The 26,130-nt window shown below is 41.3% G+C and overlaps 1 protein-coding gene across 2 annotated transcripts; it reads left to right on the top strand.

Moving 5' to 3' along the window:
• Window positions 1-6,836: 6,836 nt before the first annotated feature.
• CHGB (chromogranin B) lies at window positions 6,837-19,790 on the top strand. 2 transcript variants are annotated; one of them, XM_058684937.1, is made up of 5 exons: window positions 6,837-7,050; window positions 11,226-11,269; window positions 11,781-11,874; window positions 16,566-18,301; window positions 19,392-19,790. In XM_058684937.1, the coding sequence occupies exons 1-5, from the start codon at window positions 7,002-7,004 to the stop codon at window positions 19,473-19,475; spliced, it is 2,007 nt and encodes a 668-aa protein (XP_058540920.1). In that variant the 5' UTR covers window positions 6,837-7,001; the 3' UTR covers window positions 19,476-19,790. The 2 variants fall into 2 exon arrangements, with proteins under 2 accessions (XP_058540920.1, XP_058540919.1); XM_058684936.1 differs by having other exon boundaries at window positions 11,223-11,269.
• Window positions 19,791-26,130: the final 6,340 nt, after the last annotated feature.

Genomic DNA, 26,130 nt, shown 5'->3' with positions numbered 1-26,130 from the left:
TATGAGAAGTGACCCACTATATATATATATATATATATATATATATATATATATATATATATATATCTTTGTTACCCAGAACAAAAATTTGGACAATTACATCTTGGGAGGTTTGGGACTATATATATGAACTTAATAGTAATGGCTCCTGGAGGACCATTATGAATTATTGGGAAATAAAATATTCATAGGTGTTAAACCGAAATTAGCCTACATGGAGTTTTCCCAGAGTTTATATCCACAGAATACATTTTTGTAGAGAAGAGACCTGCCTGGGAGTTGATGTGCTCTAATTTCACCATAAATAATTAAAAATTCAGCATCAGCAGAAGAATGACTCCTCCCAGTGCAAAGAAGGCTTATTAAGTCTGCCAGATTTTTCAGAATCACAGAGGCAGAACCAACCTACATTTCATGATTCCTGAGGATGAGTGCAGAGAGAAGGGCCAGGGGAATGCAGCAGACAGCACAAGAGTAAGACCTTAAAACACCCTGCAAAGGACTGGTCCAGTAACAGCCACGCTGGCCCGAGGGTGGTATGACTTCAAGGTTATAACCACCATGTCTGGCTTGGTGCTGGAAATTCCAGAAACCGAAATACATATTTTTGAGAACAAATTTCAAAAATGCCTATGAAGAGTGCCACAGACAGAAGACTTTCTGATGGGAAGAGGACAAAGAGACTGTGGGCATCAAGGCATCAAGGTGGAGAGAAGTTGCTACTAAGAGTGGGAAGAACCCAACAGAACAGGAGGCAGGTCCTGACATCTCTGCTACCCACTGCTTGGCACAAGTGCCGGAGGACGGGAGGGTCACACCACCTATGTGCTTCCACCAGGTACTCTGTTCATACCCCTCAACAGTTACTCACAGATTCCCTCCTGCTTCTAGGCTTGGAGGAAACTCAAAGCAACTCCAATCTTTTGCATTAGTTCTATTTTAGGGGATGTGAATTTTCTCCTTCACTCTGAACCCATCTGCTTTCATCTTTTGGGGATTCCTCATGATTTCTGGTCCAGCAGGAGCATTCCCTCTTATACTGCAGCACTCATATATGTAAACAATGTGGAAGCATTTTTCAATCTTATATTGCACGTATATCATTTTGAACATGCTGAACTTGGAAGGTACACTCAGGAAACAGCTTCAATCTTCTTTCACAACTGCCTTCAAGCATGCTCTGTCAAATCTCCTTTCCTGGTCCTTGAACAATATCTTAGGCAGGAACGACAGTTTTTCATTAACTCTGGACCATTACAACAGTACAGACTTCTATTTTTCACCCACTTCAAAGCTCCTTCAGCGCCCAGCTGCTGCCTGACTCAGAACTAATCATGGAAAAGAGGGAAAGGATGGGCTCATTCTTTTGTTCTCCTGGTTTCTTTCTTTCCTATCATAACCACCCCACCCTCCACCCCCTCCACCTAACTCCTTCTGGTTTGGAACAGGTGGAAGATTAAAGAAGTCCAAGAAAGGATCAGAGGTTGCCAGTGTTCTCTGTAGTTCCCCAGAGGATATCCAGATGCTGCCTTGCCCTTTCATTAGAGACCTTTATCAATTCTTTGGAATCCTCATGGCAACCTCCTCACTCCACCAATTCCTGACAGAGGTGATGCTCCCTGTCTGGCCTTTTACAACACCTCTCAGCTACCATAATCAGTACATCCCTGGAGTTCTCTTGCTCCAGCAAGCAGGGGCCTTTTTGGGTGCATGTAGTCCACTTGCCAGGGAAGAGCTCTAGATATGCAGATGCTCCAACCACTGTCCTCCCCGACCTGCCACTGCAAGCTGCTCCAGCTGACCTCCCACTGCCTCCATCTTCACTTAATTCTTGAACTCTCATTTGAAATTGCCCTATGGTCCCTTCCCACTTTCCTCTAGTAGCATTATAGCTGCAGCTCAGTAAGCATCCAGCCAGGAAATGAGATGTCATCTCTCTTCCTTCAGACAGCCCCATTTTTTTTTAATGTTTATTTATTTTTGAGACAGAGAGAGACAGAGCATGAATGGGGGAGGGGCAGAGAGAGAGGGAGACACAGAATCGGAAGCAGGCTCCAGGCTCTGAGCCATCAGCCCAGAGCCCGACGCGGGGCTCGAACTCACGGACCATGAGATCGTGACCTGAGCTGAAGTCGGATGCTTAACCGACTGAGCCACCCAGGCGCCCCCAGACAGCCCCATTTTTTGTGAACTATTCTCTAGGGATCTTTCACCTGGCTAAGGTAGGAAGAACCATCATAAAACAGTACAGGGCTCCGTAGCAAATAGATTCCTTCTCCAACCAGTCCCTCTTGCATTTCTAGTTCTCCCTCACACAGACGTTGTGACAGTCACTGTGCCACTTCACTGTGCCTGTGTTAGTGAATCTCATAGTGAAGTGCCTGACTCTTCTCTTTGGATCATGGGAGCACTTAAAATCCATGTTCCCTCACTCTGAGGCTTTAACCAAAAATTGGACATACTAAGAAAAATTCTATTGAACAGCCTGCAATGGGTTTGTGAATATATGTGTCGTCATTCAATTTCCTCCAAAGTTGACCCTGAAACAAAAATATGACTGGAAATAATTTATTTTGGAGATAATTCCAGGAAACAGTGACAAGAAGCAAAACAGGGAAGGAAAGAGAGCTGTAAAGAGCTTGCTATCAAGAAAGTTTCCACTGTGGGTAACTAAAGCTGAGTCCCACCAGGAAACTCTCAGAGCCTGTGTGGAACACATACCTCAGAGGGATCTGGGAGTCTGGGGGAAATCTCAGAATTCTAGAGATGTACATTTGCAAGGCAGCAGTCTCCATGGTAGTGCCATTTTCCTGGCATGTCATGCTCTCTCACCCTCCTCCACAGTCCTGGAGTCTACCCTACACCTCTCCCACCTTTTTTCCCTGACTGCCTGGTGAACTCTGCTAGAGTGGATGGAATATATCTCCTTTTGCCATTAATGTTGGGATTGACCACATAATTTGTTATAGACAAAATAATATGCATGTACCACAGGGCTTGACATGTAGTAAGCATATATATGCACAAATGAAATTAACTGATGAGTTTTGAGGGAAAACATAAATTCAGTGACTGTACTGCTAGGTGGTTTTGACCTATATGCCATTCATTTGTCTGTCTGCTTTCTGATTCCATGCTCTGTTCTGTATCACTAGAGGACTGTTCCTTGAAAATTATGTTGCTCAGGCTTCCCTGTCAGTCATACCCAGGTATGTTCAGCCACTAAGAGGCATATACACTGAAAGAAAAGAGAAGCCAAAATAGTTCTCCCCCTTTCTCTCCACTGGAAGAGGGGGATGCATGGGTAGCAGAGGCTGCTTCTCTTCTGTGGGTCTAGTTCTTACCAGACAACCCTTCCTCCATGGCTCAAATTCTGCCTTCCTAGCCTGTAGAACTTTCCATTCTTACCAAGTGATTCATGTTTCTGGGCTCCATGTGGACACATTCTTTTTTATCCTGCCATTCCCGAGGGGTGTAGCAGCTGCCTGTATTTACCTATCTTTGGGTTTCCTCTTCTTTCCCTATTTGCTATTTCAGCTTTTTTAATTCCTATGTATTATTTCCTTTATTAAATTCCTTCTAGGGGTACCTGGGTGGCTCAGTTGGTTAAGTATCTGGCTCATGATTTCCGCTTAGGTCATAATCTCAGGGTAGTGAGATTGAGCCCCACGTGGGTTCCACATTGGGCATGGAGCCTGCTTAAGATACTCTCTCTCTCTCTCTCTCTCTCTCTCTCTCTCTCTCTCTCTCTCTCTCTCTCTCTTCCTCCCTCCCTTGCCCACCCTGTGCACATATTCTCTCTCTCTCTCTCTCTCTCTTTCTCTCTCTCTCTTTCTCTAAAAAAATAAACAAAATAAATTCCTTCTAGTCATTTCTTTTTACTGGCTGGACCCTGATGGATAACCTATTTTGGAAGCCATGTATAAAACCATGGTTTATTCTAGACACTGGTTCCTAAAAGATATATATTTCCCCCTTATTTTTCTTTGAGAGCATTCCTGACAAATGCTCTTCCCCATGGGTTCTTTTCTTTTCCTGTGGTAATAGTATTTATACTACTTGAGATAAGATTATATCCAGAACATTATCAGTAATCAAAAAGCTAAGTCTGCCCAATATGGTAAAGATGTCAGCTGCTCCCAAATTGATCCATAGATTTGATGCAATTCCTATCAAAATCCTAACAGATTTTTCTCATGTAATTGACAGAAAACTGATTCTAAAATTTACATGAAAATGCAGAAGGCCAAGAATAACAGATACTCTCCTGAAGAAAAACAGGGTGGGAAGACCTTTTGCACCAGATATCAAGACTTCTTAAAAAGCTGTGGTGATAGAGAAAGTGTGATACTTCTCCAAGCATAAACAAATAGACCAATGAGATGATGAACTCTAGGGTTGTGTGTGTGTGTGTGTGTGTGTGTGTGTGTGTGTGTGTGTGTGTTCAGTGACACTCAACAGCAGGTGGGTAAGGATGGTCAGTAAAAAAATTCTCAGAACAATTAAGTGGCAAAGCGGTAAAAAGTGTGACTGTACCCCTATCTCATTCCATGTTTATTGTAAGCCCTGGTTCCTAAGGAAAATATGTTCTCCTCTGTCATCCTGCTTTGAAAGAATTCCTTAGAAACGCTCCTGCCAAATGGTTTTTTTTTTCTTAGTACATCGAGATCTAAATGTGAAAAGCAAAATAATAAAAAGTTTGTCAAATAATGAGAACAAAGAAAGGTAAGTCTGAATATAGGAACTGGCTGTGGGCCAATTCACAATAATGAAAAGACTTTTCTTGATGAGTAATAAACTCAGCCCAAGCCCTGTCTGAGAAGCCACAAGATGACATTAATATTTTTAACCCTGTACTTTATGAGAAAGCAAGATAAAAGGGAAATTGATGAAATACTGGAATGTAGATGCTCCTGGAAGGTGGCAATGTTTAAGTACTATTGGCAATCAGTGCATTTTAAACAGCAGTTGGAACCCTTCCTTATATAATTTCAATAATAGTAGAAGAATTTCCCCCAGATCAGCACTCAAAGAAAGGCCTTTACTCAACACCTTCTTTTTCTGTACCCACTTCTTTACAGAGGTTTTATAAGACTCTTTTGTGCCAAGAATATTCTTTTCTGTTTGTTTGAAAATAATATCAGATTTCAGAAAAATGCAAAAATAGTATTAAAAATTCCCATATTCCTTTCACCCCAATTTCCCAAATGTTGCCCTGCTTGCCTTAGTATTCTTTCTTTCTTTTCCTCTCTCTAACTCTATATTTTTCTAAAACATTTGGGGGTAAGTTGTATATATGACACCCTTTTATCTCTAGCTACTTCAACATGCCTTTCCTAAAAACAAAGACATTCTCTTACATAATCACAAGAACAATTCTCAAGATCAGGAAATTAACACTGTATTGTATTGTAATGATACAATATTTATCATGTAATCTACAGATCTTATTCAAATTTTACCAACTGCTCCACTAATATCCTTTTTAAGACTATTCTCTTAAATATCCTGCAGCCATGGTCCTGGGGAAATCATTCCCAGATTTTTCAGGAAGATGTAGTTCATGCATAAAGAATTTGAGCCTCATTGATTTTCAGGAAAAAGACACTGAAGCTTCCTTTTAGTTGTACATGCAGACATCTGCCTTCTCTAAAAAAGACCCCACATGATGGTTCACTCTATTCCTCAAAGCCTGTGTTATCAGAGAAGATTCTGAGCTGTTTCTCTTTGGTGCCCATATGCCTGCTTCTTTTTCCTGATTCCTCATTAGATTGAGAGAAGTCACATTAAAAATATCCTGGAAGATGTTTTCACCTTCCTCTCACATAAAACAGAATGCCTTCCTATTTCAATTTTAAAGCCAGAGAGGATGAACAGTGCTTATGAGATATACTAGATTCTACAAGCAGGTTATTACATTACCTGCCCCTGACACTAGGGCTCTGTTGTAAAGGAGTAATTAAAGGCCAAAGGGTAATAACCTAAATGAATGCCCATCAGAAAGGGAACTGGTTAAATAAACTCCAGTTAATACAGTCAATGTAATATAGTGCCGCCATCTGAAAGAAGATGTAGCTATATATGCTCCAAAATAAATTAAGCCTAAACAACACAAAGTGGTTAGGTAGAGTAGACTCTGCAGGGGGTTAATTAGGAATGCGGGGAAATAGAAGTAGAAGGGAGATGTTTCTAGTAAACTCTTTTGTGCCATGTGACTTAAAATTTTTTTCACTGTGTGTGTATGTTATGTGTTCAGAGAGAGAGAGATAATCACAAATAGTACATAGGTAGGTAGGCAGAAAGGTAGATAGATACGGATAGATGGAAAAATGGGTAGATAGATTTAAGACTAAGATTTTAAAAGAACAGCAGGTTCCATATTCTCCCTCTGCACTTTTTATTTTTAAAGCCAATATTGCTCCTTCCATGTCCCCCCACCGTTTAGTACTCTCTAGTTAGCAGGAGTCTTATTGATACTTCGCTGGGTAGTGGCGACACAAACCAGACTTAGTCCTAGATACACTCTCAACAAAACTGCACACTATACACAGCCTCATTGAAGGTGGCGTGGAGCGAGATGAGGAACAAGCTGGGGAAATCTATGCGGGACCTCTGCCTCTCCCCTCGCGTCAGATTTGCACTGCCTCCCCTCAAACTTTCATTCCGACGTCCGCCTCACTCCCACACCCGCTCCAGACCTCGAGCACCCGGGAGACTGGACTGGCGTAGATTTCCTCCCACTTGCGCCGCGGGCCCCGGGGCCGCCTCCTGACGTCAGCGCTGAGCGGAGGGGGCGCAGCCTCCTGGATTCCCGCCCCTCCCGGCCCTGCGGCCCTGGCTTGCCCTTTAAAAGAGCGGGGCCTGCGCCAACCGCGCCACACCGCGGGGACCTGGACGCACAGCTGCTTTCCCGGAGCATCTTTATCTCGCCTTCCGCCCGCATCCCACTCACCGGTCCAGTCGCCATCCTCTTCTCCGCGCAGATTCGGGGGAGCGGGGCCATGCAGCCGGCCGTGTTGCTGGGCCTCCTGGCAGCGGCAGTGGTGGCCGGTGAGTGGGCTCGGCGGGCTGTTCAGCACCGCGGACAGCGCTAGCTTTGGTCCTCCAGGGCGCTCCGGGAGTCTTGGCTTGTAGACACTGGGGGAGAGGAAGGGTTGGTTGAGTGGAAGGAAGGTTTTTCCATCTTGGTTGACCTTCTTAATTTCTGCTCTTGGCTGGGTATTTTCCTTCAACTCCCCGCTTCATCGTCTAACTTGGAAAAAGCCAGAGGTCTTCTTAGCCCAACCAGAAGAGTCTCAGTCTTTTCATATCTGAGTTTTCCTGTAGATAGAAAGAAAACGTGCAGTGTCTCCGCGGAAACCCCACATTTTGTGCTACCTCCTAAAATGTCACTCTCTCTCTACCTGTCTAGACGCTGTTAAAGCCTTAATATGTAACTGGAATGGAGTATTTCTTTGTTTTTTTTAAAGCCAGAGGACTACAGAGACACAAGAGTCCATGTATTATATATTAGTTGGCACCTGTGTAATTTCCTTTATTATTATTATTTAAACATGATGAGATGAAAGTAAGTCTCATATGTGTTCTTATATCTTTTAATTAACATGTTCATCTATATGTGTGTGTTCATGTATATGTTATGTACAAACTTAATGTAATTTTTTTTTAATTTTATAGTTCCATTTCTGGGAAGGGGTAATTTCATACCCAAATTAATCCGTTTTTAAGTTATGAATGGAAAGTGCAGTAGATATTTTGTCTTTTGTACTGCAGGAAAATAACAAGTATAAAATAACCACAAAATATCCTTGGAGAAGTTAAAAAATCATTTTAGTCAATTTGGGAGGATGAAACTTAAAGTAGTAGATATCTGACAGTGTCTCTTTATGTGTGGAAGACTGAAGGATTAATCTTTCAAACTACTTTGAATCTTGAAGAAATGATCTCTGGAGATTGGAAAAAATGTGTGAGGTGTGTGTATGTGTGTGTGTGTGTGTGTGTGTGTGTGTGTGTGTATTCATGTGTATTGAAGTAAAATTTCTATGAGTATTGAGACCATTGGGAGGTAAATATGCACCACCAGATTAAACTGGAGGTTTTCTGTGGCTATTTTAATGACTCCATAGGATATTGTTCTTTATCTGAGATTGAGATTCCTACCTGGAATTGAAGTATTGCCATCCATGAATATAAAGCTTTCATTGACAGCAATTGTTGGATACCAAATGTAAAAACATAAAATGAAAGCCAGTGGTAATTTATTTTACTGCAAGCTACAAGCATTTCAAATTTTCTAACATTCTTGTCACTCTTATAAATTACCTATAAATGTTCTTAATTTAAATAGTTTCAGAAACAAATTGCTTAAAATGCTATTGCTATGCTATATACATTGTGCTAGAGACAACAAAACAGAGATTTATTTTATTATAGTGGTAAAACACTTAGAGCTCTCCTATGCAAGAGAATATTTTAAGATGGGTTCATATTTTAATATCAGCTAAAATGGAGACATCACATTCTTTAAAAAAATTATTGAGCTATAATTCACATGCCATAAAACCCACATTTTTAAAGGGCAGAATTGAGTATATTCCGACATTGTGTAATCACTATCAAATGTCAGAAGTTTTTCATTACTCTAGAAAGAAACCCCTGTGCCCATTCCTGCCATCCACAAATGCCTGGAAATGAAACATGGTAGCTTTCAAGCAAAGTTTGTTATTTAGCAAAATCACAGGGATGAAGAAAACCTCAGGAAACCATTTGGTTCATTTCCTCCCTTTAAGAGCTTCTGAAGGGAGATCCATACCTTTCCATAGTAGCTACATGTGCACTCTAAAAATTAATATAAGTGAAGTTACTACGTGATATCTATATTATACTGGGTAAAATGGTTTCTTCATTCAGATGAAGTTGCTTAACTTTTAAAAATTTTAGCTGTATTTTTATTCTGGAATCAAACCTTAGTTTGATAGTCTTATGAAATATCATACGTTTCAAGTTATTCTCGGGTTTATCATACAATATTATTTGAAGATTTTCTATCATCTGATTACTTCGCTTTTATCATAATTATTGGGTTTTCTTTGGTGCCTCCTGAATCTTTATACAAAAATAAGTTAAACTGCTTTAGGGGAATCAATGTGTCTTTAACTATCACTTTGCTGTTACAGATTCCATTGGAAAAAATACAGTGGAACTTAGGTATCTCATCAAGGTGCATAATGCACTTTTATAAGGAGACCTTAGTTCCTTTCCATCAAAAATAAATCTGAAGAGCCTCAATCAGAGAAATAGGACTGTTTGCAATAACAAACATGAGCTATAAATTGTGTAGAGTGAGTGCTCGCTTCAGCAGCACATATACCAAAAATTGTTTAGAGTGATAAAAGAAAAATATTTACCTCCTCCCAAATATGATAACTGCTAATACTTTGGCAATGCCAGTAGTTAATAAAAGCACCTATTTTACATATATTGAGAAAAAAAGAAAAGTTATTAGCAAGAAACTGCATTACCAAAGAAGGTTTAGTAATGCTAGATTTTAAAAAGGCACCTTCTAGTTTATTAGAGGAGTAATTCTCTCAGTTATTTCTTTCTAGAGAATTTTATAGATTTGGGTGCAAAGAATAAATGCCAAAGTGAAAATGTTTCCCAATAACAACCATTTGGGGGATAAAATAATGATCTAGCCAGTATATTGGGCCCTGGGTGCCAAAGGTAGGACATCTGGATCTTGTCTGAACTATGTTTTAGAAAGATAGTGGGGTCTTTTTACCTTGTTAGGCACTTCTCAAACATTTTACAAATGGTTTTAATATGCTGGATAGCTTTGGACTTCTTGAAACAATTGAAGTATATCCTAAGTCATGCTTTAAAAAGGAAAATTAAGTAAGGTAAGTACATGAAATAGGTGTTTTATTCCTAGGTTGAGCCTGGGATGATGTGTAACTGATTAGAGACAGGTAGTTAAAGAGACTTGGAGAGTAAACATTTGGGGAGGAGAGGTCAGATTGCTGGTTAAAAATAAATTGCATTTGAGTAGCTTTCATCTCTGATGTCTGAGTTTTGCTCTTCCTTCAGCTAGCTCTTTTCTTGTCTCAGGGACCTAGAAGAATTTTGTGCACTGAGCTTTTTCAGCCATAATGGCAGCTGTCCACTCCAGGGAGTGTCAGGAGAAGTGTGGAGATGGGCCTACATGTAAATGCTTTGAGCTTCTCCAATGGAAAGGGCTTAGACAGAACAGAGTCAATGCGAAAGATAAAAGAATCAAAGCAGCTTTGAAAGAAAAAAAATGGCATTGGAAAATTAAAAGCACTTGAAGCATTTCCTAAGAAGACAAAGACACTTTAATTGCTGGTTCAAAACAAGCAAAATCTTATGAAATTTAATTTAAATAAATTAAAATTTACTGTTTAAAAATATTCTGATAAGCCAGTTGTTAAACACCTATTTCATATATGATATTATTAACTAGAATCAGATCCCCCCCTGCTGTTTACAGCCAACATGGAGAAATGGAAACACAACACTGATACACATGCATAAGCAAGCTTGTTCAGAAAAAGGACTGGGGGTAAAAACAAGGTAATTAGTTATGTAAAATAGTCACAACCATGACTTCAAAAATGAAATGAGTTGTGGGGAGGATATTTTGGTGGGGACAGCAATAGGTAGAGGGAATCACAAATCTTTGCCCATTTTGGGTAGGCATAAGGGTTGAGGAGGGTACCCTGGTTTCATTTAAAGTAGGTTTTCAATTTTTTATTGAAGTATAATATCCAATTAGAAAACTGCACAGATCATAAGTATATGGATTAATGAATTTTTCTCTCATTGAGCACATCTGCGTAATCAGTACCGCAATCAAGAAACAGAACATTGCCAGTATCTCAGAAGCTCTCCTTGTCTGTGGTCTGGATTTGATTTATACTGCATATAAGATAGTATTCATTTCTAAATCATGTTTAAGACATTGCTAGGGAAAACAGGTGTGTGTGTGTGTGTGTGTGTGTGTGTGTGTGTGTGTGTACATGAGCAACTGGGGCAATTATGGCTCCTGGACCAATCTTATCCAGCTATCTCCACTCTGCTCAGCTGTGACTCTGCCACTCTTTCCAAGTAATGTGCAGGGAGTGGGAGTGATTTTGTGAGTTTGGGGTCACACAGCTTCCAAAAATCAGCTCAAGTCATTTCCCTTTTCTTTTTCTCCTTCAAAGCAGTCAGTTCTATGCCACTGGATAACAGGAACCACAATGAAGAAATGGTAAGTTGAAATGGAAGTCTAGAATGTAGACTTTCATCTAGACTCTAGATTCTCCCACTCCTTATCATACCAAACAAACAAACAAAAGAAACAACAAGAATAAAAAACCTACAAAATAGTGTTACAAAGCCAGGTTTTCATCCCTAAGGGAATGGGGGCAAAGGATGTCCCTCCTGCCTTGGGATCTCACTTCCTTCCCAGTGTCTTCAGTGCTCCTGAGGATAGCTGTCATCACTATTTTCCTTTGGATCTGCAAGAAATGGTGGGGGAGGGGGGGGTGGAGGTAGTTCTCTTCTCTTGTGTAATCTTGACCCAGTGCCATTGTGCAGTGTTCTGTGGAAAAGCCTGGGATATTTCATGATGGTCCTGTAAATCTACATTTCTGCCCCAAGGATCCCACACCAGTATAGGCCACAGAGCCGACCCTCTCTCTACAGCAGCTCTGGTTTGGGTTAGGCCATCATCCCAGTGACACCAGCTTTTGCCAACCTGCTTTTGGGTTTCCCCCCAGGTGACTCGCTGCATCATCGAGGTCCTCTCAAATGCCCTGTCGAAGTCCAATGCTCCACCCATCACCCCTGAGTGTCGCCAAGTCCTGAAAAAGAGTAAGTGTCCTACACTGCAGGAGATCTTTGTCCCTCAGGTGATCCTTCCTCCTGCTTGCTCCACTTCAGCTTCCACTTCACCTCCAAATGAGGGGAGAATCAGAGGAGTGGGTAATGCAATGGAAAGAGTACAAACTAGACTAGTATCTGAGGAGATAGAAGATATGGCTTCTAGTCCCAATCTGCCACTTAATAGCTGTGTGACCATGGGGAAAGACCTCTTGCCTTTCTGGGCTTATTTTCTCAAAGTAAAATAAGGGAGTTGAACTCAATGATAGTCTTTGAGATGTCTATCAGTTCTTAAATTCCTTGGTTCCAGAGTTTGGATTTTTAGAACAGGCTTTTACTTGGGTGGAGGGAGGTGTGGGGAGCACTTATTTGTTATTAGGTAGTAGGGGTTAAGTGTTCTGGGAGTGTTGGAAGACAAAAAGATAGAAGTAGATCTTAATTATTCTTCTCCCTGCCTTCTGCTCTTCTGACAGTGAGAAGTTAGAAGCTTGAAGGGCGACTTGGAAACTTCTGCCCTCTTTACACGACAGATTGTTTAAGCCATTTTCATTTACAGCTGATTAGAATGGGAGGTACTACCAAATGGTAGAGGTTAGGCGTGAGAACTAAAAAGGGGAGGGTAAAAGCAGAGCACTCAGTGAGTCAGAGCAATGACTTTCTGAATCTAGAGTGGGATGTATTCTCTATACAAATCAACTTCTGTCGAAGATAAAATCTGAACAGTAATGCAAGCAGTATCCATTGGGCATTGACATTAAAAGATCAATTTTTCAAAACTATGCTGTCTCTTTTAAATTTTTTTTAACATTTATTTATTTTTGAGAGAGAGAGAGAGAGAATGAGTAGGGAGGGCAGAGAGAGAGAGAGGGAGACACAGAATCTGAAGCAGACTCCAGGTTCTGAGCTCTCAGCACAGAATCTGATGTGGAGCTTGAACTCATGAACTGAGAGATCATGACCTGAGCTGAAGTTGGATGCTTAAACAACTGAGCCACCCAGGCGCCCCTATGCTGCCTCCTTTATACATGAAGTCAAACTGATGCAAACAAATCCAAAAACCACTGTTCTCTTCAACACCTTCTCTGCTTTTAAATTTTTAGTGAGGCTGGGAATGGTGATCTTTTTTTTTTTTCTTGTCACCTCCAAAATCTCTTGTTGCAGGAGAATACTCTTGCTATTGCTGCACACGAGCCCTCATACATAAAATGGTAAAAACAAGTATTGGCAATTGACCAAAAGAGTAACCTAGCAGGACTCAATCCACCATTGGAGGCTTCAGGGTAATTATAGTAGATGTGGGGACCTGAGTCTGCAAGGGCCCCATGAACAATGGGAGGAAGCTTCCCTACCAATCCCAGCCTAGACATCTCTTTCTGAATTTCTCCCCAACTTTCTTTTCCAGCCATTACAGGGAATGTGTACAAACAGAATGAATCTTCAGGCAGGGACAAAAGGCAGCTCCTCTGGGCAGACCCATCTCACTATCTCCCTTCTCTTTGTTTCGTTTACCAGATGGATGCAAAAGTGTGGGGTTTGCCATACTAGGTCATCAAAGAACTGTGATTGCTTAGGAAGAGCTGTTGAATGTCGGATTCTGCTTGCCTGCTCAGCCCTTACTTTGTGGCCATGGCAATTCTAGCCTCCCGTTATCACTGACTGTGCCCTGGGGTCTTTTGATGTCCTTTGAGACAGCCTCAGGGAAACTGGTTAAAATCTAATGACTCATGTCTAACAGGACCCTGGTGACACTGCACCCAAGAACTACACAAGGGTTTAAGAGCTCCTCTGGGTTGCAGACTCAGACATCAGCCAGGGCCAGACAGATAGCATAAGGAATAAGGCAGAATAGGAAGTAACTCACAGACTGGAAGATACATGTCCCTTCTGGAGGGGGTGAGGGTACAGGGGGAGATATTTTTCTGCTCCAACCGAGAAATAAAGACTTTATTATCAGATTGGGGATTTTTCAAGAGAAGTGAAAATTTGGATTTGTAAGCAATATCTCCTGGTATTTGAGTATTGCCTCTGAATTCGAAATTGCTAAAAATGCTATTTAGGCCAAAAAGAACTCACCTCTAGGTTACTAGTTTGTGGCTTCTGCCCGATTCTAGTTTTCTCTCCTGCTGATATGTCTTAAGCTGATCAGAAGACTGGTAGAGGTTTTGGCCAGCTGGATGGATGAATTCTCCCTCCCACCTGTAGCTCATCTCCATCTCCACTCCCCACTCTCTTCAGCATGTCTGTGGAGCAAGCATACACTTACTGAGTAAATGAGCACTGGGAGAGTGGAAGAGAATCACTGTGGCTTGAAGAGACCTCGGGGAATACATAGTCCATTTCTTAATAGGTACGAGAATCTCTTTGTCCAGGTTAATCTGGTTATTCTTGCAACATGAAAGTTAGGGATGGAAGGTACATTTCCCCCATTTTTACTTGAAAGTAAGGACGGGCTTCACACCTTGGTTTTACAGATTGACAGTGACTATGTGCTGCTAATCACAGTACTCTGATCTCACCTGTGGGGACTTAAAGCTAAATTTAGGAGGAAGCGCTAAGCCTCAGTCACAAGCTGCTACAGGGAGCACACATATAACTGGGGAAAAAGAAAAATACTTCTGTTCCTGACCAGTAGGCAGTAGGAAAGGGGAGACACAGCCCCTGCCCTGGAAAGCTGAGATCCTGTCTGATCAGGGTTATGTCATCTGACTCTCAGAATGATGTCAGTCTCTGCCCAAAGCCTCCTTGCTTACCTATGCCTACTTGGACAACCTCACCTGCCTCAATGTTGCACTGGTTCTTAAAAGACAAAATCACTGGAAAGGCGCCAGCTCTTAGGTGTCTGGGTGTGGAAGGTCAGAGACATTTCAGTTGATTCATAAAACATGAGAATGTTATCATGCCAGGCTGGGCTTTAAGCAGAGAGGTACAGACCATCTGCTATTTTTTCGACATTTTTACAAACACCCAATTTTGCAAACGTCAGTTCAAAATGACTCATCAGTACTGTTTTGTAGAAATATAATGTGAACCACAAATATAATTTCAAATTTCTTAGTGGCCACATTAAAAAAGTAAAAAGAGGTGAAATTAATATTCATAATATATTTTATTTTTATCTAATACATTTTATTCAATATATAATTATTATACAACCAATAGATTTATTTATTTTATTAAAGTTTTTTTTAAGTAATCTCTATGTCCAACATGGGGCTCAAACTCATGACCCCGAGATCAAGAGTTGCATGCTCTTCCAACCGAGCCAGTCAGGTGCCCCCACACCTAATGTATTTATAGTATATATTATTCAATACATCCCAAGTATTATTTCAATATATAATCAATATGAAAAATTGAGATGTTTTGCTTTTTTTTTCATACAAAGTCTTAGAAATCTGGTAGGCATCTTACACTTATAGCTCATCTCAGTTGGGATCAGCCGCATTTCAAATACTGAGTAGCCACCAAAGGCTGATAGCACGGTGGGACAGTGCAGATGTAGCCCCAGAGTTATCAGAGGCTTGGGCTTCAGGAGTTCTGTCTGAACTCAGTGACAAGTTGAAATTCAAGGCCTTCCAGCTATCATTCAGACAGCGTTAGCTGCATATCTCCTCTCATGGGACTCCCCTGAATTAAGGAGGATTTAGTAAAAGAGCTACTGACATCTGGAAAAGATAGAACACATTCAATTGAAATACCAGTTATACCATCTACTGTTGACTAATGAAACACAAAGATAGCTCAGTATACTGATTTTCATCTTGAACATCTGAGAATATGTTGGGCAGATAGGACCCGAGTGATGGAAGAAATGGTTCTTTCTACTGCTGTACAGTTTTCTAAGGGAAGAAATATACCCACTTCTTGTCACCAGTTAGTAAGTTATATTGTCACTTACTGCTACCTTGGGTCTACACAGTTGATTGAATAAAAAAAAAAAGGCTGATAAACTAATAATTTAAAATTTTACACCCTCCTTTGAATCCTGATGTTTCCCTTTGGCTATTTAACTTCATTTAGCTGGATTCTAGTTAGAGCTATTTACATAATGCTAATTTTTTAGATCTTACTTACAGCCAATATAGAAAGAAGGGTCCCTAAATACACCTTTCTGAATTTCACTGTCTTTGTCTGCAAAAAGAGGAGGTTGAACAAGATGAATTCAAAGGTTTCTTCTGGCTCTAAAGTCTAACATTTCATAAATCTCTATTTGGATTTCCATTTTATCATTAATAGTACCGAGAAATGCTGGTTGGGTGCTATGAAAAAAGTAAAAATAGAAGGAGTTTATTATTAGATTTAACACAGCCAAGGAGCTTTCATACCGTTTGCTTTCAAAAGTAATCTGAGTATATTTTTCATTAACTTAAAAAATTACCCAAGTGGGGTGCCTGAGTGGTTCAGTCGGTTGAGCATTCAACGTTTGGTTTTGGCTCAGGTCATGATCTCGAGGTTGGTGGGTTCGGGCCCCACATCAGGGATCCACGCTGACAGTGAGATTCTCTCTCTCCTGCTCTCTCTGCCCCTCCCCTGCTCACTCTATCTCTCTCAAAAATAAACTTCAAACAATTGCTCAAGTGATTTTTCAGGTCCTTACGTTTTGCAGTGATCACTCAGGCTGGTGCTTGTTGAACCACAAGCAATTCTGAAGTTATGCTTATGCTTTTTTATTTTCATGATAGGTAGAAAAGAGGTCAAAGATGAAGAGAAAAATGAAAATGAAAACACACGATTTGAAGTAAGGTTGTTAAGAAACCCAGCTGATGCCTCAGAAGCCCACAGGCCTTCTGGTAGGGAGGAAACAAGAACCCCAGGGGAGGATACCCAAGGCCTGACAATGGCAGACACAGCAGGAGGTGGGCATAGCCGAGAAGAAGCAGGTGAACCCCAAGGAGGCCTCTACCCCTCTAACGGTCAAGTCTCCAAAGAAGCAAAGACACACCATTCTGAGAAAACCGAGGAAGAGGACAGGAAGGAAGAGGAGGGAGAGAAATACCAGAAAAGGGAGCATGGGAAAGATGGCAGTGAAGAGAAAAACCTGGAAGAGCCAGAAGAGACACAAAATGCCTTTCTCAACAAAAGAAACCAGGCTACTGCTAAGAAAAAAGAGGAGTTAGTTGCCAGATATGGTATACACTCTGCTGAGCCGCCTGAGGAGATGACACATAGTCGAGAGAGGAGTAGCCAGGAGAGTCATGAGGACACAAGAAGCCAGGAGAAACACCTTCAAGAGTCTAAAAACCAAGTTGGGAGCCAGGAAGAATCTGAGGAAAGTGAGGAAGATGCTGGCCCTGAGGTGGACAAACGACGCTGGAAGCCAAGACACCACCATGGGAGGAGCAGGCCTGACAGGTCCTCTCAAGAAGGGAAACCTCCCTCCGATGAGAGGGGACACTTTCGTGAGGAATCGGAGTCAAACGTGGGCATGTCCAGTGTAGGGGAAAGGAGGGACCATCATCCAGCCCACTACAGGGCTTCAGAGGAAGAAGAACCTGAATATGGGGAAGAAGTAAGGAGTTACCCAGCTGTCCAGGCTCCTGAGGACCTGGAGCAGGGACAATATGGCAGCAGAGGAAGTGAGGACTACAGGGCTCCAAGACCTCCCAGTGAGGAGAGCCAGGAAGAGGACAAGAGAAATGGCCCCAGCTCAGAGCTTGACAAGATGGCACGTGGATATAATGAAGAAAGTGAGGAAGAGAGGGTCCGAGAAGGGGGACACCACTATAGAACAAGAGGAGGGGAACCAGGTGCATATTCCATTCCAGACAATAAACAAGAAAAACGGTTCTTGGGTGAAGGACACTACCGTGTTCAAGAAAGCCAGATGGACAAGGCAAGGAGGCATCCACAAGGCGAGTGGAAAGAGCAGGACAGAAATTACCTCAACTATGGTGAAGAAGGAGCCCAAGGGAAGTGGCAGCAGCAGGAGGACCTGGAAGATGCTAAAGAGAGCAGGGAAGAAGCTAGGCTTCAAGGCAAACAGTATACTCCCCTTCACACCACTGACAAGAGGAAGAGATTAGGGGAGCTGCTCAACACATACTATGACCCTCCTCAGTGGAAGAGCAGCCATTTTGAGAGAAAAGACAACATGGATGACAATTTTCTTGAGGGTGAAGAAGAAAATGGGCTGACCTTGAATGAGAAGAACTTCTTCCCGGAATACAACTATGACTTGTGGGAGAAAAAGCCCTTCGAAGAGGACGTGAATTGGGGCTATGAGAAGAGAAATCTCCCCCCCAAACTGGATCTGAAAAGGCAGTATGACAGAGTGGCTGAACTGGACCAGCTCCTTCACTACAGGAAGAAGTCAGCTGAATTTCCAGACTTTTATGACTCTGAGGAGCAGATGAGCCCACGCCATGCAGCAGAAAATGAAAAGGACAGGGCCGGCCAGGGAGTTCTGACAGAGGAAGAGGTACAGTGTGGGGCTTTTGCTTAAAATTAATTTAAGATGGTTAATGTTGATATGTTCAAGACTATCTGATATTAATGTGGAGAAATTGGTGGGAATCAATTACCATGAGAATCTACCCCCATAAGTGAGTGGAGATGACCTCTGGGTTTGAGTCCATTGTCCATATCCCTGTGCACTCACCCTACTGCAGTGCTTCTCAACCTTTGCTGCACATTGGAATCACCTGCAAGGCTTGAGTAATTTCTGATGTTTGGACCCACCTCCAGGGATTCTGTGTATTTGGTACTGGGTACTACGTGGGCATGAGGATTTTTCAAAGCTCCCAGTCATTGTTCAGTCAAGGTTGACAACCACTATTTTGGTGTCTTCTTGGTCATTTAACTTTTCACCACTATTTCCCAGGGGAAGAAAGAACAGATGATATAGAAATTAATTGCTTTAGTCTATCTTAATTTTTAATTTTTTAAACGTTTATTTTTGAGAGACAGAGAAAGAGCATGAGTGGGGGAGGGGCAGAGAGAGAGGGAAACACAGAATGTGAAGCAGCCTCCATCCAGAATCTGAGCTGTCAGCACAGAGCCAGAGAGCGGGGCTTGAACCCACGAGCCGTGAGATCATGACTTGAGCTGAAGTCAGTCGCTTAACCCAGTCACCCAGGCACACCATTTTAGTCTATCCGCTAAAGATATCACCCCATTTTGTTATCAGCTACTGGACTATAACAGTTAGTTTACATCTTGGAGAGTTAACATTATCAGAACTGTACCAGCCTGAAGAATGATTTTTTCCTAATATTATGTTGGTTGGTGTTTCTCAAACTTGAACATGCATAAGAATCTCAAGAGATTCCTAGCCTTCAGGGTTTCTGATTGAGTCCTTGGGTGAGGCCCGAGAATCTGAATTTCTGACAGGTTCCTTGGAGATGCTGATGCTTCTGGTGAGGGGACCACACTTTGAGCACCACTGATGGTAGGGTGTCTCATATGACTTCTAACATATCAAACATTCCCCTTTCTGTTCATACTCCTTCAAACTACAATGAAACTAATTGATCTGAGACCTCATGCCTCCACTTTTCTGTATTTTCTAGGAAAAAGAACTTGAAAACTTGGCTGCAATGGATTTGGAACTACAGAAAATAGCTGAGAAGTTCAGTGGCAACCGAAGAGGCTGATGGTTGTTGGAGCAAAGGGCAGTTTTAAAGAAGCAACTCTCACATTATCTATTTTCCACCCACTTCACTGAAAGACACCATTTATTTACCCAAGAGCAGAAAGTAGAATTCACTATTCATTAAATGTTTGACACAATTTGGAAATGCTTTAATTTTTGCCAGAATGCTATTGAAAATATGAATAGCATGACTTGTAGCATATCCTTCCTTGCAAAATAGACATATTAACATGCTTGTGACAATGATTGTGCTATCATCTTTGAAAAAATATGTTTGTCTTGGTTTGAAACAATAAAAGATTCATCTGAGACCAAAGCTTCATGTTCTTAGCTTCCTTTGGGCATCTCAGGGTGGAGTGTGATTTTCGAATCCATTCTTTGAAGTAAATTTGACTACGTGGATGGAACTAGAGGGTATTATGCTAAGTGAAATTAGTCAGAGAAAGACAAGTATCATAGGACTTTACTCACATGAGGACTTTAAGATACAAAACAGATGAACATAAGGGAAGGGAAGCAAAAATACTATAAAAATAGGGAAGGGGACAAAACATGAGACTCTTTTTTTTTCTTTTTAAAAAAATTTTTTAATGTTTATTTTTGAGACAGAGAGAGACAGAGCATGAGTGGGGGATGGGCAGAGAGAGAGGGAGACATAGAATCCAAAGCAGGCTCCAGGCTCTGAGCTCTTAGCACAGAGCCCAACGCAGGGCTCAAACCCACAAACTGTGAGATCATGACCTGAGTCGAAGTTGGATGCTCAACCGACTGAGCCACCCAGGCGCCCCTTCCAGTAAGAGACTCTTAAATATGGAGAACAAACAGAGGGTTACTGGAGGGGTTGTGGGAGGGGGATGGGCTAAATGGGTAAGGGGCATTCCTTAATACGAATCTACTCCTGAAATCATTGTTGCATAAGTAACTTGGATGTAAATTAAAAGAAAATAAATTAAATAAATAAAAATAAATTTGAGAGGATAGCACTAGGATTTGTTTGTCTCTGGGTGCAGAATAGGAAAAAGAAAAAAAAAAAAAAGCAAAACTTTAAGTAAAAGAATGTCCAGGATATAAAGTGAAAGAGCTCAAGAAAAGACATCTGTTCCCCCAGGATAAAGAAAGTTTAAGTAGACTTGAAGAAGCTGTTTCAAAAATGATCATAAGACATTACTTTTTAAATCTTATTATCTGGAAAGCTCTGGGAATAGCAAGCCAAGGGTCACTTTTCAGGGCCAAGGAGAGCCTGGATCATGGGAAGCACTCTGGACTGAAAATCAGAACATCTGGGCCGGTCCAGACAGATCCCTGGACCCTCAGGGCCTGTCTGATTTCTACTCTGTAAGAAGACAGGGTTCTGACTCTGTTACTAAGTAAAGGTATGACTTTGGACAAGTTGTTTTCCCCTCTCTGGACCTCAAGTTCATCAGCAAAATAAGGATACCTGCCTCACTGGGTTGTTATGAGGATGATATGAGTATGCAAGACACTTAGAATAGTGCCTGGCATATGGCATGATGCAGGAAATGTTGGCTGCTACCACCGACCCTGCAGCTAGCTATAGCAAGACAGGTGGAAAATGTCCTCTTCTTTTACCTGCCATTTCATTCCTCACCAATGGTGTCTCCCAAGGGATAGAGCCCCAGGTGCCACAGCAGCAACCTGCTTGGTAATATAGCTTTATAGGCTGCCTTTATCTCCTTGTCCCACTTTCCTACTGGTAACCTCAACTGGTGTTTCCTGGAATCACCTCCCAAATAAACTACTTGTCCTCAACTTCCTACCTTAGGGTTTGCTTCTGGGGGACCCAAACCTAAGAAACCATTCAGAGCCAAGCTTGTATTATGGAAAATAATACAACTACAGTTTCATATATTGCCATTGTAACCCTTTGTGTTATTGAATCTTGATACAAGTTACTAAGAAATGCTTAAGGGGCGCCTAGGTGGCTCAGTCAGTTAAGTGTCCAACTTCGGCTCAAGTGATGATCTCACAGTTTGTGGGTTCGAGCCCTGTGTCAGGTTCTGTGCTGGCAGCTCAGAGCCTGGAGCCTGCTTCAGATTCTGTATCTTCCCCTCTCTCAGCCCTTCCCCCACTCACATTCTCTCTCTCTCTCTCTCTCTCTCTCTCAAAAATGAATAAAAATTAAAAAAACAAAACAAGGAAAAAAAAGAAATTCTTAACACATTGCAGTAGACACAACAATGTCTCTCCCTTTTCTCTATTGCAGTTCAGTAGAAAAAAATCACTTCCTAATAAGATTCAAGGGTCCAAGATGAATAGCTTACTCACTGGATAAGAGAAGGCAAAACACTGCAATGCACCAAATGCCAGCCTGGCAAGTCACTCACTCACACACACACACACACACACACCACTGTTCATGAGAAGCTGCTGGCAGATGGAGCCTAGCAACACATGGTCCTGGCCTCTGGTGGATGTCCTGTGCACTAGCACATCCTTTCATTTTAGTTTGCAAATTCTTCAGGGCAGGAGAATGTGTAGGCACAGATGACCTATCAAGGATACAGGAGACATTCAAGAGAATCCCACCTGACTCATGGTGCCAGCAGAGTGTGATTAGGACCTCTGGGGATGCGATGCCACCATTTATTTAAGACAAACTCACCATTTATTTGAGACAAATCCAGGCCACTGTTTTTTTCCTCTTTTAATCAAAGTAGTATATATTGATGGCAAAACATCAAGTAGTCCTGAAAGGCATACAGTGGGTGTTTTGGGTTGAATTGTGTCTTCCAAAATGACATGTTGGAGACCTAACCCCTAGCACCTGTGAACACGACCTTACTTGAAAATCGTCTCTGCCGATGCAATGAAGTTCTGTTGAGGTCATGAGGGTGGGCCCATATCCAATACAACTAGTGTCCTTATCAGAGGAGGGAAATCTGGACACAGACACACACAGAGGAGAATGTCATCTGAAGACATAAACATGGAGGGAAGATGGCCATGTGAGGATGGTGGTAGAGATTAAAAGTGGGCTGCCGCCAGCCAAACATCTGGGGTCACCACAAGCTGGAAGAGGAAAGATTCTCCCCTAGAACTGGCAGGAGGAGAATGACCCTGCTGATACCTTGATTGGGACTTCTGGCCTCCAGGTCCTTTGTTAGGACAGCCCTGGGTATCTAATACAATGAGAAACAAATGGCTTCTAACCCTCTCCTCTCAAATCCTTTTGCAGATGTAACTATCTGTATTTAGAGTTCTTTTCCTATTTGAATATTTGAATTGTCATGGTCTCTAATTAATATTTTATCAAGGAGGAATTGAAGCACAGTGATGGAACAGGAGGGGAGAAAGGGTCCTAGCATTACAAAATGAAAATGTACAGGGGTGCCTGGGTGGCTCAGTTGGCTGAGCGGCCGACTTCAGCTCTGGTCATGATCTTGCAGTCCGTGGGTTCGGGCCCCGCATCGGGCTCTGTGCTGACAGCTCAGAATCTGGAGCCTGCTTCAGATTCTGTCTCTCTCTCTCTCTCTCTCTCTCTCTCTGCCCCTCCCCCACTCATGCTTTGTCTCTCTCTCTCTGTCAAAAATATAAACAGTAAAAAAAAATTAACAAAATGAAAATGTACAACATATCATTGTAAAATATAGTATAATTGGGAGATCTCAGGTGCTAAAATAATTAACTCATGAAAATGAAATCATTATTACTCTGTAGCTCAGAAACCAGCCTCTTGGATACATAACTGGCCTCAGGGAGAAAGTGAAACACCCTAAAAAAAAAAGTGTGGGTTGTCAGCCATGTGGACTTCTGGGGGAAGGACACTTCTGGCAGAGGGAATAACAAGTGCAAAGGCCCCAAGACAGTAAATGTGGTTGGTATGTTTGAAGAAGTGCAGGGAGGCCCATGTGGGGGACGTAGAAAGTGAAGTGGCACTAGCCAGATCACACAGGGCTTTGTATGGCCTGGTAAGCACTTTTGCCTTTGCAACTGGAAAGTTGTCAGCAAAGGACTGACATGATTTGCTTTATACAATAACAACACTCCAGCTCCTGGGTTGAGAGAAGGCTGTAGGGGAAGTGAGAAACACAAAAACCAGTAAGGAGATCATTGCAATAATCCTGGTGGGTCACTGTGATGGCTTGAACCAGGATGTGGCACTTGAACCAGGGGGTAGGGAGAAGTGGTCAAACTATGGATCTATTTGGAAGACAGAGGACAGGTAGGGCTGAAGGATTTGGTGTGGCATGAGTGAAAGAGACGTGTCAAGGACGAATGCTTTAGGCCTGAGCAACAGGGAAGAGCAGAGGTGAGGAGGCTTGGCTTAGGAGGGAAGATATCAGATTGAGCTATATTAAGTCTGAAACATGACCAGATACCCAACTGGAGGTGTTGAGTTGGGTATATAGGCCTGGAGCTCAAGGGAAAGGATGTGCTACAGACATCATGTGGGAGTCATCATCACAGAGATGGTATTTAAAGCCTTAAAACTGGAGAAAGAAGAATAAATGAAGCCCAAAGTTAGTAGAAGTAAGGAAATGACAAAGATCAGAGGGGAAATCAATGATATTAGACTAAAAAGACAAAAACAGAAAAGACAAAAGAAAAAAAATCAGTGAAACAAAGAGCTGCTTCTTTAAAAAGGTGAACAAAACTGGCATACTTTTAGCTAGACTTACCAAGAAAAAAGAGAGGGTTCAAATAAATAAAATCATAAATGAAAGAGGAGCCATTACAACAGACAGAAATACAAAGGATCATAAGAGACTACTGTGAATAATTATATGCCAACAAATTGGACAACCTAGAAGATATGGGACATCCCTAGAAACATACAACCTTCCAAGACTGAGTTATGAAGAATTAGAAAATCTGAGTAGACCAATTACTAACTAATAAGGAGGTTGAATCAGACATCAAAAGCCTACCAACAAACAAAAGTACAAGACCAGACGGTTTCACTGGTGAATTCTACCAAACATTCAAAGAGGAATTAATACCAATCCTAAAAATGTTCCAAACAATTTAAGAGAAGGAAATGCTTCCAAACTCATTTCTATGAGGTCAGTATTATTCTAACACCAAAATCAGACAAGGGCACCATAAGAAAATTACAGGCCAATATCGCCACTGAGTATAGATACAAAAATCCTCAGCAAACTGAATTCAACAATACATTAAAAGGATCATACACCATAATCAAATGGGATTTATTCCAGGGATGTAAGGATGGTTCAACATCTGGAAATCAATTAACATGATACACCACATTAACAAAATGAGAGAGAAAAACCATATGATCATCCCAATAGATGTAGAAAAAGTATTTGACAAAATTTAACATCCATTTATGATGAAAACCCTCAAAAAATAAGTATAGAGGGAACATACCTCAATATAATAAAAACCATAAATGACAAGCCCACAGCTAACATCATACTTAATGGTGAAAAGCTAAAAGTTTTTCCTCTGAGATCAGGAATAAGATAAGGATGCCACTGAGAACTCTAAAACATTGATGAAAGAAGTTGAAGAAGACACAAATAAATGGAAAGATATTCTGTGCTCATAGATTGGAAGAATTAATATTTAAATGTCTACACTACCCAAAGGAATCTATAGATTCAATGCAATCCCCACCCAATTCCATGACATTTTTCACAGAAATAGAATGAGCAAGCCCCAAATTTGTATAAAACCACAAAAGATCCCAAAGCAATCTTGAGAAAGAAAAAGAAAGCTGGAGGCACCACCATCCCTGATTTCAAAGTATATTGCAAAGTTATAGTAATCAAATTAGTATTGGCATAAAAACAGACATATATGGGCTTTGCGCTGACAGCATGGAGCCTGCTTGGGATTCTCTCTTTCCCTCTCTCTCTGCCCTTCCTCTGTTCATGAAGGTGTACGCACAGGCTCTCACACACTCTCTCTCTGAAAATAAAAAAAATAAACTTAAAAAAAACCCTCAGAGATATAGATCAATGGAACAGACTAGAGGATCCAGTAATACATGGTCTATTAATTTACAACAAAGAATCCAATAATACACAATAGAGAAAGGACAGTTTCTTCAATAAATGGTCCTAGGAAAACAGGACAGCCATATGCAAAAGTATGAAACTGCAGCACTGTCTTACCCTATACACAGAAATAAACTCAAATGGCTTTAAGACTTGAATGTAAGACCTGAAGCCATAAAACTCCTAAACACACACACACGCGCACGCACACATACACACACACACACACTCACACACACACTCACAGTAAGCTCCTTAACATCAGTCTTAGTGGTGATTTTTGGATTTGACACCAAAAGCAAAGCAAATAAAAGCAAAAATCAACAAGTGAGATTACATCAAACTAAAAAGCTTCTACAGAGCAAAGGAAACCATCAACAAAACGAAAAGGCAACCTACTGAATAGGAGAAAATATTTGAAAATCATGTATCTGATAAGGGGTTAATATCCAAAATATATAAAGAACTCATACAATTCAATACCAAAAAACCCCCCAAACAATCTTATGAAGAAATGGGCAGAGGACTTGAATAAACATTTTTCCAAAGAAGACTGACTGATGGCCAATAAGCACATGAAAAGATGTTCAATATCACTAATCAGATTATCAGGGAAATACAAACCCAAACCACAAAATATCACCTCACACCTGTCAGAAAGGCTAATATCAA

Source organism: Neofelis nebulosa, chromosome 9 (assembly GCF_028018385.1).
Source record: "Neofelis nebulosa isolate mNeoNeb1 chromosome 9, mNeoNeb1.pri, whole genome shotgun sequence".
Taxonomy (NCBI): Eukaryota; Metazoa; Chordata; class Mammalia; order Carnivora; family Felidae; genus Neofelis; species Neofelis nebulosa.
Note: the sequence above shows the minus strand (reverse complement) of the source record. Positions and strands in the feature narration are given on the sequence as shown.

Bases quoted from the DNA above. Each gene is read 5' to 3' on its own strand.
- CHGB (XM_058684936.1), top strand. From the start codon at position 7,002: ATGCAGCCGGCCGTGTTGCTGGGCCTCCTGGCAGCGGCAGTGGTGGCC. The intron at 7,051-11,222 runs GTGAGTGGGCTC...TCTCCTTCAAAG, and splicing joins GGCAGCGGCAGTGGTGGCCG to CAGTCAGTTCTATGCCACTG. The intron at 18,302-19,391 runs GTACAGTGTGGG...TGTATTTTCTAG, and splicing joins GAGTTCTGACAGAGGAAGAG to GAAAAAGAACTTGAAAACTT.